The sequence below is a fragment of the Rhipicephalus sanguineus genome, chromosome 9 (genome assembly GCF_013339695.2).
Source record: "Rhipicephalus sanguineus isolate Rsan-2018 chromosome 9, BIME_Rsan_1.4, whole genome shotgun sequence".
NCBI classification, from domain to species: Eukaryota; Metazoa; Arthropoda; class Arachnida; order Ixodida; family Ixodidae; genus Rhipicephalus; species Rhipicephalus sanguineus.
In genome coordinates, this window is record NC_051184.2 from 53,809,347 (window position 1) to 53,828,362 (window position 19,016).

The window sequence follows — 19,016 nt, forward strand, 5'->3', positions numbered from 1 at the left end:
CCTCATGTACCGAAACACTTGTGAACAGCCACCAATAAGCGTGCTAGTATCTTGCCGGTGCACCAGCTGTCCTCGGACCTGATTATCAGAAGGACAATGAACAACAAGAACATATGTTCTGCAAGTGTGAGGCAAGTCGACATTTGTTTCGACATTTACACTGACACAGGTGCACAAGGAATCCCAGATATTTCGGCACTCATGACATCATTCCTTGCTGCAGTTGAGAATGCAGGAACAGACTGTGTGCACCGGTGAATTAAGTGAATTGTGTGAGCGGGAAAATATGTCTTTGTGCTGTTACGTAAAAACATACAATACACTTTTAGTTATAGATAGAGAAGTTACGAGACAATAATATGTGTACTAGAGGCGTTGATAGCTTGTCCTGTTGTTGTTTGGGCCTTAAGATCGCAGCTGCGCACTGTGCGTCTTGTGTGTGGGAGGACAAAGGTGACAGTCGTGACGTGACGCCTTTGAAACAATGTATAAGTCTTTCTGGCGTCGACAATCAGCTATGGTTCTGCATGCTCTATACTACTGTGCACTGCATGCAAAGTTGACGGAGTGTTGATGGATGGCTCTGTTAAGGCATATATACCAAAGAGCAGCTGTGCAACATATTGAAGTGTATTAAATACGGTGGTTAATGCATTGTACATTTTGCACGGAACAATATGCTTAACTTTTCAAAAGAACTGTGGCTGTACGTCTACAAAACAAGAAAACTGACCGATAATGAGAGTCGGTTAGCCATTGCATTTGTCTGGCAGCAGTCTAAATGTGCAAGTTTCATTGGGAGGAGCGGCACGCGGCATCTGCAGTACTGCATGTAATTACAGAGCCAAGTCACACTAGGTGTGTTCGTAGCTGTGTCACGAGAACTGTTCTTTGTTGTTACCTTTTCTGAGTAGTAACTGCGGAACTGCTAGGCCTTTGTGTTTGCCTTCCAACGTGTTGTTTGTCACTGGTGATACATTTAATTCACCTGCGTCTGGAACCTGTGTGCGAGAACGCAGTGACGTTATTTTTGCGCCTATGAGTCGCGTGATGTAATTGCCTAGTTTCAAACGGACGTTAGCAGGCTACGTTGACGTCAAGACTTGGCAGGGTTCCTGGAAACGCACGTCAACAATCTTGATGGCCAACCTTAGCGTTGAGTCTTAATTGTAGCCTCGTTTAGCTCTGCTTATTTTAACTGCATTGTTTGGGCAAACTGCATACTGTGACAAAACTTTTTTCCGAGAGTTGTGTGAAATGTTTAACATAATATGCCTGTAGCTGTAGGAAAAATTGTAAAGCGGCATAATGCAAATTGTAGTCTGTTTAGTTGGCTTTATAATATGCATAACAGTAATCTTTTAGGAGCAATTTGTAAATGAGCCACAGGATTTGGCAAGTTAATTTCTGTCGATGCTTGCAAATCACACAAAATACACAGGAAGGTGGTAAAAAAAATTGGACACACAGGTGGCAATCAAACCTGAATGATTCTTTTTTCAATATGGCATTATCTATTTGATACAAACCAATGGTCACGTGACCACAAGCTAGCAAATTTATTTTATCAGTTTGATCGGTATGGCCAATTGTCGATTCTCTTCATCCATTTTGTGTTGTTCATACCATTCATAAATGTGTGGCATGTGCTAACCTGATCTAACATGCCACGTTTTATTTCTTACGCAAAATTATTTTGGTGTTGCCAATTATGATTGGTTATGTCACTGCCTATGAGTTTTACTTTGTACAGTCGTTTTGTTTAATATATGCAGTCTGAAAGGCTGCTAACTGTCATAGTTATAACATAAATGGCATGTGACATTGCTAATGAAAACGCACATTGCTTGGCTGAATGCATAAATGCCTTGTAACATTGCCGTAAAAGAGAAAGGCCTTTGATAACCTATTGCTTTATTTTCACGACATCACGTCATGAGTAGCGTGACGTTTGTTGGGATAGAATGCTCATTGCTTCCTTGAATGACGCGATACGGTGCTGCCTTTATGTAAACAAGAAAATTGATAACTGATATCATTGTGGTCAATGACATAACATCAGCAAAAGAGGCTACATGTTGCTTGCTTGAATGCATAACGTACACAGTGAATCGGTGACTCTACTGTGAACTTGAATGACCGTTCATAAGTTATAACGCCAGTCGTCGTGACATCGATAAGTGACTTGTTGCTCCTCTGGTCCCATTGCAGAGAAGCGAACATGTTCAGAGATGGAGTTTGCGTGTGCCAACGGCCACTGCATACCAAGCCGGTGGCAGTGCGACAATGAGCCAGACTGTGATGACCGCTCGGACGAGGACTTGGCTATCTGCAGTGAGTGGATCGGACTTCCTTACTCTCTTGTTAACATATGGAGCTGGTGATAATTACCTGCATTAATTGTTGATTCCTCCACGATTCTGCAGTAGTTCAGTGGCTACGGCATTCATTCTCTCAGTTCATGGTTGTTATCTTACTCCCGAACCAAAGCAGCTGCCTTACGGTTGAAATTCATGAATACTTGTAGGTAAAGTACTCGCAGATTGAAAAGTGAAAATTAAGGGCTAAGTAATGCTCGTATTTTCATTTCCAGCATCTACATTTACTTTGTGTCAAATTGGCATAATTATGGCTCAGACACTTGCTTCAGAGCCAGCCATACCTTTAGTGGCCAGATTTTGCAGCGACATGACGTGGCTATTATCACAAACCAATTGCTCATAGCTGTGGTTATACTAAAAAAAGAAGTCTCGTTTCAATCTGCGAGTACTGTAGTTACTTTCGGAGACAACATTGGTATTTTGTACAAGCTCTGTGCTCAAAGCTATGTCGCTTCTGTCCACTGTGTCCACACAAACGAAAACAGTTTCAGAGTGATGCCAATATCGAAACTTCCTTCATTAAAGCTGCACAACTGAGTCATTATTTTTTTTTTAAAGAAGCCGTTTCGGCACGCTGCCTCTGAATACTAGCTGCCTATATGTCATTGCGTGGCTCGTTAAACTGTTACCAATCCCAACTGTACCTCTGACGATTCTTTTGCTAGCGCTCATGCCAGCTGGAAGACTTGAGATGGATGGATAGGGCTTATGTAGACTCAGTCTCGGTTGAACCATTTGTCAAAGAAACTCAGCGTGTGGATTCCATTGCAACGAAAGCTTTGCTTGCTTGTCATTCCTTTTTCTTGTCAATTAAACCTGGCATGGTTCCATTGGCGGCTGGCCCGACGCTCGGAGCTTTCGTCACTGATGTGCGAACGAGTGGCATCTGCCAATTTGTCGCAGAGCAGGGATGCTGTAGGTTTCCACGTTTGTGTAAAAAAAAAGATGTGCATTATGTCACACACCGTCTCGTAAGTCACGTGCGCGTACCGAACATACGTTGCTTACTAACACGTCTCATCTAAACATCACGAACACGGTTTATCAGTGCGTACCTATGTAAATTTCTGAAATTTAGCTAGGGATGGGAAGGACTCGAGTTCATATCAACTTTGAATGAAACAAATTAAATTCGCTAGATGGGTTAAGGAGGAAGAGTGTAGCAGTTGCATTTAACTGCAGTTTTAGCTTGCATGTCGTGAAAAGAGGGCAGTAAAGAATAAGAACCTCTGAATAGTCGAAACTGTGAGCAGGTATTGCAGAGACAAGTCTTTTCACCGTTCCTGTTCAGTCCTTGCTTGCTGTAATTGTTATAGGCATACCTAATAAAAAAAAACATTAAAGGGCCCCTCACCAGGTGACCTAACGAATTTTAGTTAGACATTGCAAGTTGTTGCGAGCCCAATTAAGAGCATTATGCCACAAGAATATTTCTAATCGGTCGGTTAGAAGCTGAGAAAAACAATAATGTGTAGCGGCGCGAAACCACGATACGAGGAGGCGACCTGCAAACCCTTGCCGCTCGCCCCGCGTAGCCTTCGCAAGCCAAATCCCTTCCCTGCCCTCTTCGGCACACGAGCAGGAGGATCACATAACGCATACGCATGAACACGTCATGCACACAAAATGTCACGAGCGCATGACGTGCCCGAACCAGCCCGAGCCCCCGAGACGCGAGCGGTGTTGTGGCGGCGTTCTTTGAGCTTCATCTCTGCAAGCTATGCCGAATGCACCCTCGCCGATCACTTGGCTTTTCAACCTATTACAGTGAGCACGAAAGCTGCAACATTTTTACGGACGCGAGACTAGCGGTGTGCCACATGAACATCTAGTTAGATGCGGGAGGATAAAGGAGCCTAATGAGCGCTGGAACGCGGTAGAAAATTAGTTTCGTTGTAAAGGGTGGCGTCTGCACAATGCGCAAAGCGCGAGAACACGAACGCGTGCGAAACGGAGGTAGATTAGTCTCAAATCTCGCTGCGATTCGCAGCAAAAATTAAAACAGATAACGCACACATTCCGTTTGTGTGTTTTATTATTGCTCTCAAGTTTTATTTATCCAATCAAGCAACAAATTACACCAACTACACGTAGTGTCAAATAATTATCGCAGTGTCACGTGCTACTGTTAGCGACGTCAGAGCACAGTCGTCTACGAAGAGGAGCGACGTCACAGCACTACCATCTACGTAGGGCCATTCTCTCATGCACGTCATCCCCTCATTCTCTGGGCGCGTGGACGCGAGAAGAAGGGCAAGCAGCGTTCAGCTTAAAATTTGACCCATTTACGTGGCGCGTAGCGTTGCAACTTTTGGCAGACGTAATCGTGAACGCCCAGTGCATGCATTGCGCTCGTCAGCTCAAAATTGTCAAACCTGGTGAGGGGCCCTTTAAAGGCCCAGTATTCATCATCATCGTTTAATGTCTTTACAAGGCATTACATGGGGGGGGGGGGAAATAAGAAGTAACATAAGGGACATGTCATAGGACGAATGCAATATATTTGACTGAACAGCTGTACACTATACAGACCAAGGTAATCTGATTACTGTAAATTATGTTAGTGGTAGTATAATAACATCTGTAGGAGATATCAGGAAAACAGAAACTGAAAAGAATAAAAATAATGTACAATAAACGTATCGACTCTATTACAGGCAATGAGATACAAAGCGCATACAATGTGTTGCAAAATTACAATCCTTCTTTAAACCGACACTGTATACATGTTAGTAAGAAAAAAAAAAAAAACGTACAGGATTTATTGAGAAACTAGTTAGTATAAGGATCAAGCAAGGGTCTCGTAAAGCTCCATTTTTTAATCTTTCACTCGCTTTGTGTGCAGTCACAAAGTTGTCCTACCGTACATATTAAGTTATTCACATGTTGTTTCCACACAAACATTTCCGCTCTCATCTCCCAACACGTGGGCACCCCACAGCAGCAATGTCCTGAGGTTTCTACGTCGTAAGCGTTGAGGCGTGCCTAAAGTGCAGCGTTCCATTTCCTCGGGCGTCGCGCTCAGTTGCCACCGAGCACCACCTGTCGTACGTACGCCACAAACGCCACTTTGTATAACCCAACGCCCACCAAAATAGGCCTCTCAGCTCTCATCAGCTCGCAGTGGATGATACGGGCATTGCCATCACTGGTTTTGCCGAAAGTGTACCACCCTTCTGATTTGGTGGCTGAGGTGTCTCGTTTGGCAGGCTTGGACGGGTTTGACGTGGAGAAGCGCACACAGACGCCCACTCCTAGCTTTCTAAATGCAAATAAAGAAGCCTCGTCTAGCTATGCACTTCTGTTTTTGTCTGCTGCCAAACCCTTCTTCTCTATGGTAAGAACGAGAAAGGTGCGTAGTTTTCAGAGGTGTGTTAAGGCTGCACGTGCTGCGTTTGCCTTTTATCCGCCGTGTTAAGACTGTCGGCTACTTTTCCTGGAAGCAATTAGCTTCCTCCAGTTCTGTAGTAGACAGAGAGGAAGAAAAGAAAACAAATATCTGAGACTCTGAGGGTGAGGAGGCTTTTTGCTAGAATCGAGACGCGTGCAAGCCCTGCTGTCGTTTGGCATTCCTGTTCTCCTAGGTCTCCTACCCACCCCCCCACCCCTACACCCCTTCGCTCTGCGTGCGCGCGCCCTGTCATTAAGACGGGGTGGGGGGGTTGTCTCGACTCGAGACTCCAAGTCCCCCCATCTGGCCGTTAACGCTGTCTTTATTTTATTTATAGTCTCTGCATTGCCTGCGTCGTGTAACGTGCGAGAGACCTGTTTATAGTAAAGCCTGTTATTAAGGCGAGGATGCGCTTGTATGCCTGTATCAACAGAAGGTAGTTGCCACCCCGGGCGTGTGCATGGCGTCTTGTTGCACGCTCTTCATTCACGCTGGCAACTCTGCCTTCCATGCATGCACCTACCGTCGAGTGGCTGCTGATGTAATGTGTGAAACTGAAGTCGTACGTACCCATTCCATCACGATGCAGTTTTTCAGAAAGGAGCAGCAGTGAAAGGACTTTTTCAGTGACTTCTCTGGGCACCGTAGTAAAGTAGTTATGCGTACTTGGTTTGCTGCAAACGTTACTGCAGGCATTCTTCTCCCCCTTGCATAATCAGCTTCCTTTACCCCAGTGAGTCATCGCTCCAGATGATGACTGTCTCGTTCCTTTCAGAGGCAATTACGCTTGTTATTTCAAGACGACGCCTGCAGTTCTTCCTCTCTCGTAGCCGACATACCGGGGTTAATTTTGGAAGGAGGGCATTTTGTAGGCAGCTGTAACGATAACTGCCTTTTATTAGAAAGATTATCGTTCCGTTTCGCTAGGTTGTGTGCTGAGAGGGTGGCTGGCAGAGAGGAATGCTTCTACATTGTGGTTTTGTCCTATGGGCAAGCTTCGGAGTTCTTACTAGATGCTTTCTGTATCAAATGAGTGAAGGGAGATGCCGCATCTTGTGAGCATGACCTTCTGTGGGTAGTCGTCTTTGGAGCAGCTATCAGATCGTTACATTTATAAGCTGGTAGTATAGCGTATTGGACAGAAACTTGCAAGTTAACAAAGAATCTTAAGAAGTTAAGGTCCATTTAACGAAAGGTAACAAGGAATTAAAGGCATAATGCCAAGAGACGGAGACAGCAGCGCGGATTAGACAGCAAGTATGAATAGACAATACTGTCTCATTAGAATAAAATAGCGGAGCTCAGAAGACCATGTAATGAACAGGGCAGATAATTGTTTTAGTGTTAGTTACGGAGTAGGTGCCAAGACAGCCGAGGATGGCGAAGAATTAAAGATTCCGATGAAATTGGGAAGTTTGTCGCCGTAAGATGGAACTGGCTCGCTCAAGCTTCTGATGCGAAAGTTTTCACGTTTCCTCTGAAATCCACCTACAATTTTCAGAGGATTCAGCTTCACTGGATTGCAGTGTTGCTTTTAGCACCAACGATAGTACTATAAACTAAATTCAGCGATCTTTTTTTTTCCCTCCAGCATTACGATGCTTTGACAAGCCTTCAAATCTGTCTAGCCATAAATTCAAGGCACTGAGTTTTTTCGGCAAAGTTGCGATGTTTCAACCAGTTGGGCTTATTGAAACCTTCTTTCCCAGTCATTACGTAGTGCACAGAAAGCATTTAAATGTTACCCAAGTCATTCTGGTCATTACTACAGTTCACCTATATCCAAGAATGAGATGGGAATATAATTAAGCTACTGTTTTCGAAGTCCTTGTCACCTGGGATCATTTTTATGGCTTTTAAATTCAGCGATATTTTTTTTCCCTCCAGCTTTGACAAGCCTTCAAATCTGTCTAGCCATAAATTCAAGGCACTGAGTTTTTTCGGCAAAGTTGCAATGTTTCAACCAGCTGGGCTTCTGTAGGTCACATTACAGTATTTTGAGTAACACATGTGCAGCATCTGGTAGAACGTTATATAGGCGTATATACAGAAAAAAAGAAAGGCACATCTAAAGCAAGTACTTCTACCCAAAATGACCTTTTCCCACACACTGACAGGACGTGAATGAATGTACAGAATTCTTTCAGTAGCGAGCGCTGATCAGATCTGTCATGTGTCACGAAAAGCCACTGCTTTCGTCCTTGGCTTCACAATTGAATTATTTGTTGTTTGAGTCAGCTGGATTGCTGTGTACTGCGTTACACAACCGTGCACTGTCATATTATATATGCTGTATGCACCATACACAAGATCTGGCTTGGGAACCTTTTAGAACAGCAAGAGTGAACGAAACGAAATTGTATGTCATATAAGGACGCTGCTTTGGAATGGTTGACTTGTTTGCTCACTTAATTGGAAGTGTTTGTTGTGCCTGTTTAGTACGATTGCTGCGTATTCCTTCACACAAGCGTGCGCCGTTGCATAAATGCATATGCGACATACACAGGATACACAGGCTCGTGGCATCTTGCAAAATTTCGATTGCGGTACGTGCAGTGTTACGCACGGAATCACATCACAACCTGTCAAGTGCGTGGGTAGTGAAAAACAGTGCAAAGGAAATATCAACGTGTCACGTCCTAGCGAGAGAACCGAAAACCTGTGTTATCGTTCTGACTTTGAGTGGCAGTTGTAGGCAGGATGCCTCGCATCGGGGAGCCATCGCTCGACGCATATGTCCTGCAGTGCATAGTTTTCCTGTACACTTCATTACACACTGGCCGCCATTTTGTGGAAGACAGCTGACATTACTACCCCGCTCACCCTGTTCTGGAATGCAGTTTGCGAGTCTTTAAGCATAAAAAAAAAGCGCAGAAATCATTCGCTACTTGCTAGGTCATAAGGAAATTTCATTCATACGGGCTGTTGTGAAAGTCGTGAGGCTTTGCTGAAGAGGTCGTTTAGTTGTGTGCAGCTCAGGAACGTTTCCTGTTAGAACTAGTCTTTGGAGCTTCTCAGCCACCGCATTTTGTGGGGCTTGTGTGGTGCAGCTTCTTCTGCAAAGCTTCCTTTTTTTGGCACTTTTTAAAATTTATGAGTTTAAATGTTTGTACGAATGCAACTGAAATATGGACGAATGTAAGTGGATTTAGCAGAGTGTGACGTTGGGCGAGTTCGTGCATAGCCTAATAAAATATTTCTGACGCAACTGAGACAACCAAGGAGAAAAAAGAGAAGACACGATAGGGCGCCAGACTTTCAACTAGTTTATTTTCCTCACATCACCCAAATATATACGCTTCCAGATATTTGGCAGTGGATTTGGCAGTTAGAGCTTGGGCATGTCAGATTTCAGGTTATGTAACGAATCTGAACATAAACCATTAAACCATGAGTGGTAAGCTTCTCAGTTCAATGATACTTTGAAATAAACGTATAGCTTAACTTATCGGATGATAGTTGCTGCAGTAATAGTATAATTTACACTCTTCTAGAAGCAGCGTACTTCAATTGACCCCACCGATCACTGAAGCGCCACGGATCTGGCTGGCCATGTTTGCGAGCCCCCCGTAATTCAGTGATTCGCAAATGTTAAGAAGTGTAAGAACAAACTAAAACCTTTTAATGTCGCAGTGCAAATACTGTGACCCGCTCCTATTTTGACCTGGCCTGTGCAATGGCCCGATGTCGAATGTTCAAATAAACAAACGAATCGTGCGCGTACATGCTGCGATGCACAGTTCTGCAGCTTTCACGAAGCCCGCTGCTCTCTGTGTTGTGTGCATATGCATCGCCTTGCGTGGGCCGAGGGCACAGTTGTCATGCATCGGGTGAGCAGAGAAGCCAGGCAGCTGCCAGTTTCTGCAGTGCGTGAGAGAGGCGCGCAGCTGTAATCCAATTTGAAACCCTCGCTGAGCTAGGCCTCAAAGGGGGCTTGGCCAAATAGACTTTATTTCATCTTGCTAGTGGTGAGCTCTAGGAGTGACGTGACGCTTAAAATGAGGTTAGCTTAGCAGCTAATGGTCAGAATCTGCTTAGTCTTTCCTTGGAGTCTTTCCTTGGATCGTTTCACACTTTCGGATGTGTACGGCACTTGTTGTTACATAATTTATGTACTCCTTTGAGAAAAAGTACCTACACAGATAAAGAATTCCTTTATAAAGCATATCTTACTCTCTACCTATTAGTATAACGCAAAATTGATGACTAAAGTTCAAATTTGGCATTCGGAACTTTCCTTTGCACTCGACAAATCCGAACAGTGAATAAATTTAGTTTTTTCGGCAACCTCTACTTGACATACTTCAAGCCCGTGTGTACCTATCAATTATCGTACAATTTTTCATTGTGTGGTGTCTCAGAGCCAAGTGAAGCAACCTGTGGAGATTATCACAAGTTTTTTATCCTGAAAAAGTTGTGATTAACTCATTATTGAACTAGCAAAGGTCACGCTAATCATATCAGAACTTGTAAATCAATTGCTAATAATGAACCTATTATCATCAATAATTAGCCAATCTTTGATTTTTTAAACGTAAGCACGCACAGTAGCAATACACCAGAGGCGCATTTTACGACTCCAACAAACTTGTCCGCCCGCATCCCTTCATCATGTTGCCCAAGATACGTTCCATGAATTTATGTGCGCAGATTTCTTCAGCCAACCTAGACTGAATTGTGTTTACATTGTTTAACCGAAGACTTTCTTAGAAACCAATGCTTGAGCGATGTTCTTCTTTCTCATCCTTGCAGAGAACAAGACCTGCTCTCCGGACCAGTTTGCTTGCAAGTCACACGAAGGTGTCTGCATTCCAATCACGTGGCGGTGTGACGGTCAGGAAGACTGTATTGACGGCTCCGACGAGAAAGACCACTGCTGTAAGCACAACTATAAAGTTACTCTTCTGTCTTGCCTCAGATATATATTAAAGGTATGCCAGTGGTTGCTGGTCAAATGCAGTGCCCCAGCAAATTGTGGTGAAATCATTTGCAATACTCTACTGGCCGTTATAGGCCTTTGGAAAATGTTTGTTTTTCTGTGCTCCTTGATAAATTTGTGATGAACCCTTCGTGCTTATTAAATACCTTCAGTAACATTGTCGGTTTTCGAACGTCTAGCTTGAAGCTCCATATATTCAGCTTTATGATTTCTTCAGATGTGTTTCACAAGCGGATTTAGATGCATTTCTACAACTAGGTATTACCCTTATGTAAATTGTTTAGTGAGTAAATTCAATTCACTTCTTTAAACACAGCTGCGGTGACGTGCACGCAAGAAGAATTCTCGTGCAACAACGGCAAGTGCATCACTCAGCGCTGGAAGTGCGACCAGGACGATGATTGCGGCGACGGCAGCGACGAAAAAGGATGTCGTGAGTGTCTCTTACCTTCACTCTTTACCAAAGTTCTTCTTCCTGTCAAAAAACATACGAGCTTCTCTACGTGGTTTTGCTTCGTGGGAATTCACCCACTGTGGGCCTTGATTTGGTGATCAACTTGTTCTGTAACTGAGAAAGAAAATCAATCTCTCGGGTCGTGAAGGAGATGGATCACAAGTATTCCTTTGAGGCAAAGGTCTTGTAATTAAAACTTTAATTTGGTCATTCCATAAACCGCTGGTTTACTGGATAAGGAACAAGATACTACAATGTAGCAAACAAATACTGTGCTGAGAGAACTATATTTAGTAAAAATGCAGTCACAGGATAGGATAAGGCAGTGCGAGACAGCGGTAAATGGAGTTCCCGTGGAGGGATGTTTGTCCTGCAGTGAATGTTAGTCTGATGATGGTTGCATAATGTGACATAACGAAGTGAATAAGCTTAGGATCGTCTCGCTGCTGTTATTACGGTAGAACAGGTGTACATTTATAATGAATTGTGATAATGAGCATTAAGACTTGGTTATTACATGGTTTGACTTTACGAAAAATGCACGTCCAGATGAAATATTTATTTGTGTTATTTCTTATCTAGGTCACGTTTTACGTTGGGCGTTCCACATTCTCCATATTTCAAGTCTTGCAAAGGCTTTCGCATCAACAGATGTTGGTCACTCAAACAGATTTTAATTACCAGTGCACGGGCCTAATGGTTAGGACCACTGTGAGAAACAGGAAATGCTTACTGGTAAAAAAATTTGCAGGTTTAAAACATCATTTGTATTGTTCAAAGAAGAACATAGTTTTAACTGTGTGTCATATGCGGTTTACGCGCGGTGAATGTCAGCCTTTCGAATTTTTCGTATGCCTGTTTGTTTGTGCACCGTGCACTATCTCTTGGCCTGTCACTCAAAGCACGATTAACCCGCATGGGTGGGAAAGGGTTATCAAGAGCAAATTGTCAGAGATTGTCCTTCTGACTTCTTACGTCGTGAAGCTGGTTCCAAGTTGAAAGGAAAAAAGCAGCACTGTAGTATGCTTTTGTAAGAGCAGTGATTACCAGAGAGGTTCAGAGAAACGACGTCTAAAGAGATATATAATGTAGCTATTCCTGCACGTTTAGAAGAAAGGATAGCTTAAAATGGCTCCTAGATTTATAGTTTTTGTTATCACTCTTCTATGAGTACGCTCATCATCAGAAGACAGTCTTTGGACTTTTTCATATTTGCTCTAATTTTATTGAACGTTTTATCAGTCTTTCCTTTTTGCAGAGAACGTGTCCTTTCAGTGCCATTCCTGAAGCTTATATTTAGTTGCTTACTGAGAGAGTTCTTGCTCGAGCCACTGAACAATTTTTGCACACACGACTGCTTCTTTGACTCACAGACTTCGATCCCTCGTCTCTGTGCTCTCTGATTGCAATAACACCTGCACTCTTAACACTCCTCCAGCGAACGTGACGTGCTCGAGCGCCGAGTTCATGTGCTCCAACGGGCGCTGCATTCCGGACCGGTGGAGGTGCGACCGCGACGTCGACTGCCTCGACGGGTCCGACGAACGCAACTGCCCGACGGACCGGCCCAGCACGTGCAAGGAGCGCGAGTTCCAGTGCGCCAACGGCGTCGACTGCGTGCACGCGTCGTGGCAGTGCGACGGCGACCCCGACTGCCCGGACGAGTCCGACGAAGCCAACTGCACCAACACCTGCCGTCCCGACCAGTTCCAGTGCGCCAACATGCACTGCATCCCAGGCCAGCTGGAGTGCAACGGGCAAGCCGAGTGCCACGACGGCTCGGACGAGGACCACTGCAACACCACCAAGCTGTGTGACCCGCACACCGAGTTTGACTGTGGAGGCAACCACTGCATACCCAAGACGCTCGTGTGTGACGGCAAGAATGACTGCGGCGCGTACGAGGACGAGCCCAAGGACAGGTGCCACGAGAACGAGTGTGCCAAGGACAACGGTGGCTGCTCGGACATCTGTCGGGACGACCCGGTCGGGTTCCACTGTGAGTGCAAGCCGGGATTCCGGCTCACAGAGGACGGCAAGACGTGTGACGACATCGACGAGTGTGCCACCCCGGGGTCGTGCTCACAGACCTGCATCAACACCAAGGGCGGATTCAAGTGCGAGTGCATCGACGGTTACGTGCTCGAGCCGAGGGACCACCACCGATGCAAGGCCAAAGGTCAGTGACCGTGTCATATCACTAGTGTCGAGTGTGATATATTGAGTTGACTTCACAGTATCTTCTTCCTTCTGTTCGTCACAGAGTGAAAGGAAGAGCACTGTGGCAAAATTAATGGCTGCATTAGCGAAACATGCGCACGAGTGCACACTCCGTCAAATTTGTGAGGACTGGGCAATGTACACTAGGTCGTGTGGTGTTAGTGTTACTAGCTTGAAATGCACTTGTGCTTGCCGATTACAATGCACGTGATGCAAATGACAGGCCGTGCTAGTGTATTATTGGCCGTGCAGTATATGCATGCTTTCCCTAGTTTGAGCTTTTGTTACTAGACTTTAACTGCCAAAAATAGCTGTGAGGGACGATTATGGTATGACATTTTGATTCGTAAGGTATCTTCACAGACAAGTTGTAGGCTTTTAGGCTGTTTCAGCACTTATTACGAGGTCGAAATAACAGGAACAAGTCAAAGCTGCGAGGCTTCGGATTTCAACTGTTTTCGTTTTCCTGTTGTTTACAGAGGGCGTGCCCTACCTGCTCTTTGCCAACCGCAACGACATCCGCAAGATCAACCTCGAGACTGGTGAATACGTCGAGGTGGTCTCCAAGCTGAGGAGCACCATTGCCACCGACTACATCTACCGCACTGGAACGGTCGTCTGGTCCGACACCGTCGATGAAGTCATTAGCAGGTACGCGCTGTTTATCCTCGTTGATCTGCATCGTCTCCAACACCCGGAAGGCTATCGTGGTTTTTAAAGCGCAGCAACCGGCAAGTTAACTGCCAAGCAGGATTGGCATACATGCTACGAGGTTGTGCTTTAACAGACTCTTGTTAACCGAGATTGCTCTGCCATGTTAAAGAGCATTGCCAGTCGCAGCGTTAGTCTTCTGACAATGCTTTTATGGAAACCCTAGAAGAAGCGCTTTTTTTTTTCACGGTAACTTTTTGCACATTTGCTCATGTTTGCACATTTGCTACGGCAGCCATATAATAGAGTGGTTTACCTTAACCGCATGCATTTTTCTTTAAACAAACAGCAGTGCTGATGGCGCTATGACAGTTCCTTTTCTTGGACTCTTACTTATGTAAATATGTAAATTGCAGAGTGAGACAGCAAATTTGACAGCTGAAGCAGCTTAGAATGCATCCCAATAATGTGTCCCTTTTCAGTGCACCCATTGACAAGGGAACCCCGGTCAAGGTGATCATTGACACGGACCTTCACGTTGCCGACGGCCTGGCCGTGGATTGGATCTACAACCACATTTACTGGACGGACACGGCTCAGAACCTCATCTCCGTCGCGGACCTGGATGGGCGCATGCGGAGGGCGCTCTTCTCCGAGGAACTCGATGAGCCACGTGCTATCGTCGTTAACCCACTGGAGGGGTGAGTGCCGTCTCATGGAACGTAGGAAATGCCATTTTGTTGCATACAATTCGCTGGTTGTTTTGTTGAACGTAGTACAAAAGTGTGCAGTGCTGCAAACCGGTTCTGCAGAATCCCGCAAGGTGGCGGAAGGGTTAAGAAAGGGAAATTAACAACCATTCATTTGTAGCACAAAGTCACAAGGAAATCCAGACGGATTTCTCAGAAAGAAGCCAATTCTTAATTGCCGAAGGTGTTGGTAGAGCGACCGCCCCAGAAGGCGTTGGTCCCGCGGGTTCAATTTCTGAACCAGGACAAATTTTTCGGCGACTAAGATTTCTTTTTGATAAATCCGTATGGATTTCTTGTGGGTTCGTGCTACAAACGAGTGGTCATCAATTTTTCTTTCTTGAACGTGTGCAACATCTGTTCCATCTTTTCAACCACTTTCCGTCAATTTGTAAGCATAATTCTGCGCATCTGTTACAGGGCATAGCTGTAGCACGGTGTATACCCAACGTTCCTCTCGGGTTTCACCAGTTTGCGATTTGTCAGAAAATCATACTGTCAAATGTTGACAGGATGTGTTAGCACGTTAAGGTGTTACAAGCAGTGATGGTGTTCATTTCTGTAAGATGTGGACATTAACATATAATCGTAGCTACCTTCTCTGATCATTTAAAAATGTCTCCCGCTAACAGTTGGATGTTCTGGACTGACTGGGGCAAGCAGCCAAAGATCGAGCGGGCTGGCATGGATGGCTCGCACCGATCTGCCATTGTCACCACAGACATTCTCTGGCCCAACGGACTTACCATTGGTGAGTGCCTTTTTTTGTTAGCACTCCTGAATGTGTTTTAATAAATGCCGCTGTTACGAAACTATGGAGATGACAAGATTTCGAGATTGGCTCTGCTTTAATTGCAAATCGTGTCAATGATTATGTGTGAACCAAAGTCAATGTGCCATGGAAGAGTGTGCGATGTGTGCACGTGCCATGAAGATAAAATGGGCGCTTGCTTTTGAGGGGCACGTGAGGATCTATAATACACGTACACTAAGGCTTTGTTTTTCTAGTAAAGTAACTTGAGCGAGTACTGGTTGTATTGTAGTGATCACTTGCTAGCTGTACATGTTTATTGAGCGATTTGTGCTTTTTCCAGTAGATGTGCAGTCTCGTGGTTCTCACCTGTTGAAATAATTAATTTTAGTGATTGTGTTGTCACAGTTTGTTAATATTAATCTGCAGGCACCCACTGCGGGGTGGTTCGCAAGTTGCGTGCCACTGCTGTGTGTTGCTTTCGACTAATGCTCCCATCTTGAACGAATGAACAGCGCAAAAGAACGTGAACGTGCAAAAGAAATGACAGATAATGTATTGCTCATCCTCGTTCTTTTGCGCTGTTTATTCGTTCAAGATGGAAGCGCACCAACTTGCCCAGTTAAACGTTCTGACGCGACTAATATGCTATTTCTGCTTTTGTCCCAATCGTTGCGTGCAGACTTTTTGACAAAGCGGCTGTTCTGGGTTGACGCCAAGCTACACCTCATCAGCAGCGCCGACTACGACGGTAGCCACCGCCGAGTTGTCCTCTCTTCGCCGCTGCTTGTAAAGCATCCGTTCTCCATTGATGTCTTTGAGGTGAGCCTTTGCAGCAGTGCGGATTACAACTGTAGCTTTATGATAACCATTGGAGCAATCGACTGGCGATCCATAATTGAGTAACAGGACTGGTGTGAGTGAAAGGATGATGCTGTCAAGGGCAGCAGAGCAATATGTAGATTGATGAGATCAGGAAATTTGGAAGCACAATAGACTGGAGTGTTATCCACTTTAAAAACAATGGGTGATGTCTTTGAACCGCTGTGATATCTTCAGACAGTTGACTCTCATGGGCAGGTAATTGCGAAGCAATGAAGAGTTGCCCACAGGTTGCGAGCCTGTCGTAAGAGTTGTTTTTCACAAAAGGTCTTTGAAAGATTTCAGGCAGACTTGTATTGACTGACTACACTCAAACCTCATTATAACAGTCACATTTGCCACGTAAATAACTTCGTTATATCCGAAAATTCGTTATAAACGTTTATTTGTAACACTGTAGCTATGACAAGACTATTCTTCATTTATTTCGTTATAACTGATAATTCGTTATATCCGTGTTAGTTATATTGAGGTTTGGGTGTATAAGCAAAGTTTGGCACAGTTTTTAACTTTCCAGACTCGGTTAATAATTGATGTGAACGCAGACTTGAAAAAAAAAAAATCGCTTACCTTTAATTGTTTTGCGTACACATTATCTTTCTCAGGACTGGCTGTACTGGACTGACTGGGAGTCCGAGGTCATCAACAAGGTGAACAAGTTTAACGGCCAGAACCTTACCCACATCGCCAACGGCGTCTTCTCGCCCATGGATGTCCACGTCTATCACAGCTACAAGCAACCGCAAGGTGAGAACAGTCTATACAAGCTGCAGTTTTATACGTACGCAAGTTTTGTTGCCGTATCTCGCCACATTGAATACAACCACATGATGAAAGTACTGAGCACAGTGTGAACTCTTTACTGATTTGCCGCTGATGGGCTTGCCTTGCTTTCGGCCTGTAGGCGTGAACCACTGCGAGCAGGCCAATGGCATGTGCTCCCACTTCTGCCTGCCGGCACCCATCCTGAGCATCCACTCGGCACACTACACGTGCTCCTGCCCCAACGGAATGGAACTCCAGGAAGATGGGCGCAACTGCAGGATTATGGGTGAGTTTGCACTTTATTTAGCCATTTATTTAGCTATTGTCCCTTGGAATTGTAAATGCGAGGATTCTTTCTAAACTATATTGCTTGTGTTCCACTTGCGTGGGCTTTTTCCCAAGTCTCCTACGCTTCTGACCTTTGTGTTGTGAAAGCTGTGATTTTGCAGTAACAAGCTTCGTCTTTGTGAACACCATTACCGCTTTCTAATAACCGTCTTGTGTTTTTTTTTTCTTCTACTCTCAACAAACTCCTCCTTCCTTCACTTTGCTTTTTTCTGGACTTTTTTTTTTGCACTTTGCTTTCTTGCTTTCTTTGCACCTTTCTTTTGGCAATCAATTCCCATCTTTTAAAAAATGTTTCCCCTTTCATTTGCCCCACTTCAATATTTCTCCCTAACCGCCCATTTACTCCCTTTTGGAATCTTGACTCCCTTTTGACACCTTCTTTTGGCATTCTTGTCTGTGCTCTTGTGGCACTATCTAACTCCCTTTTGACACCTATTTGTTTGTGCCCATCCGCTTGCCCTTTGGCACGTTTTCATCCTTTCTTTGTTCATATCCTTCGCTGCTGCTTTCCTCTTCAAACTCTTGCTTTATCATCACTTGTTTGGTCCCGTTCGTTTGTTTTTACACCTCTTAATACCGTTCCATGTCCGCTTGATCAACTCCTTCTTGGCCTCCCTCCGACACCCTTTTGTCGCCCACTCTCTCCGGTGTCCTTTCCTGTTCCCTTGCTGCTTCCTCAACCAAAAAAGCGAGTGCGGAAGAAGTACCGAAGGGCTGCGTCCTCTCGAATGACACGCTCTCGAGCGGCGACGCTGCCAACGTGACCGCGCAGACAGCCACGGCATCGTCTTCTCCAAACTCTTCCTCTTCCGCTCTTGCACCTTCTTCTTCTTCATCATCCTCTCTTCCTTCCTCTGGGTCCAGCCTTCTCTGCAACGCTTCCGCTGACACAGGTGGGAGCTCTCTGTCAGCATTGCAAGGCACGTTACGCAGCACGTGCATAATTTTTGTCTATTCAGGTTAGCCATCTGTATGAAGTATAGCTAGTGCGAGGAAGAAGATCGGCATGCACGGAAGCCCATCGCCCTCGGCTGGCATCGTACCAGCATTGTAGAGGCGGGCTTGAGTTTGCGGCTGCGAAGTTCCAGATTTTCGTACCCAGCAACTCCACCAATTGTTATGGGGGTTTCTCGAGGTATTTAGCGACAGCGACTATCATAGAAGCGGGGCAGGCAGGGCGTACGTAGCCAGAGACCGAACTGCCGGTACGAGCCAGACAATGGCGATGGGCTTCTGTGCGTGCCGATCTTCTTCACACTAGGTAGTTATCTAAAAGAATAGCTTAACAAGAATAGAAAGGTGGGTGATCTGGGTGGTATTTATGGAGTAGCAACACAATGAACACACACATACTAGAAGAGGACCAAGCGATGACGTGAGCACTGAAATGACCAACATCTGTCACATTATAGCATGCAACTGTTTGCTAGATTCCTGCTAGCGCCATGCTAATCGCAGCGGCTAGGAAGTATGGTCAATGTGTAG

At 45.0% G+C, this 19,016-nt stretch overlaps 1 protein-coding gene across 2 annotated transcripts in view; it reads left to right on the forward strand.

The window, feature by feature from the left end:
• LOC119405169 (very low-density lipoprotein receptor) overlaps positions 1–19,016 on the forward strand; it is a 59,452-nt gene that overhangs the window by 34,171 nt on the left and 6,265 nt on the right. Inside the window, exons 3-13 of one of the 2 annotated variants that reach the window (XM_037671977.2) lie at positions 2,212–2,334; positions 10,525–10,650; positions 11,028–11,144; positions 12,604–13,344; positions 13,865–14,036; positions 14,519–14,737; positions 15,418–15,536; positions 16,219–16,358; positions 17,024–17,165; positions 17,323–17,469; positions 18,221–18,424. In XM_037671977.2, the coding sequence (XP_037527905.1) occupies positions 2,212–2,334; positions 10,525–10,650; positions 11,028–11,144; positions 12,604–13,344; positions 13,865–14,036; positions 14,519–14,737; positions 15,418–15,536; positions 16,219–16,358; positions 17,024–17,165; positions 17,323–17,469; positions 18,221–18,424 (2,250 nt within the window). The remainder of the gene's footprint in view (positions 1–2,211; positions 2,335–10,524; positions 10,651–11,027; positions 11,145–12,603; positions 13,345–13,864; positions 14,037–14,518; positions 14,738–15,417; positions 15,537–16,218; positions 16,359–17,023; positions 17,166–17,322; positions 17,470–18,220; positions 18,425–19,016) is intronic. The other variant, XM_037671978.2, reaches the window with a different exon arrangement.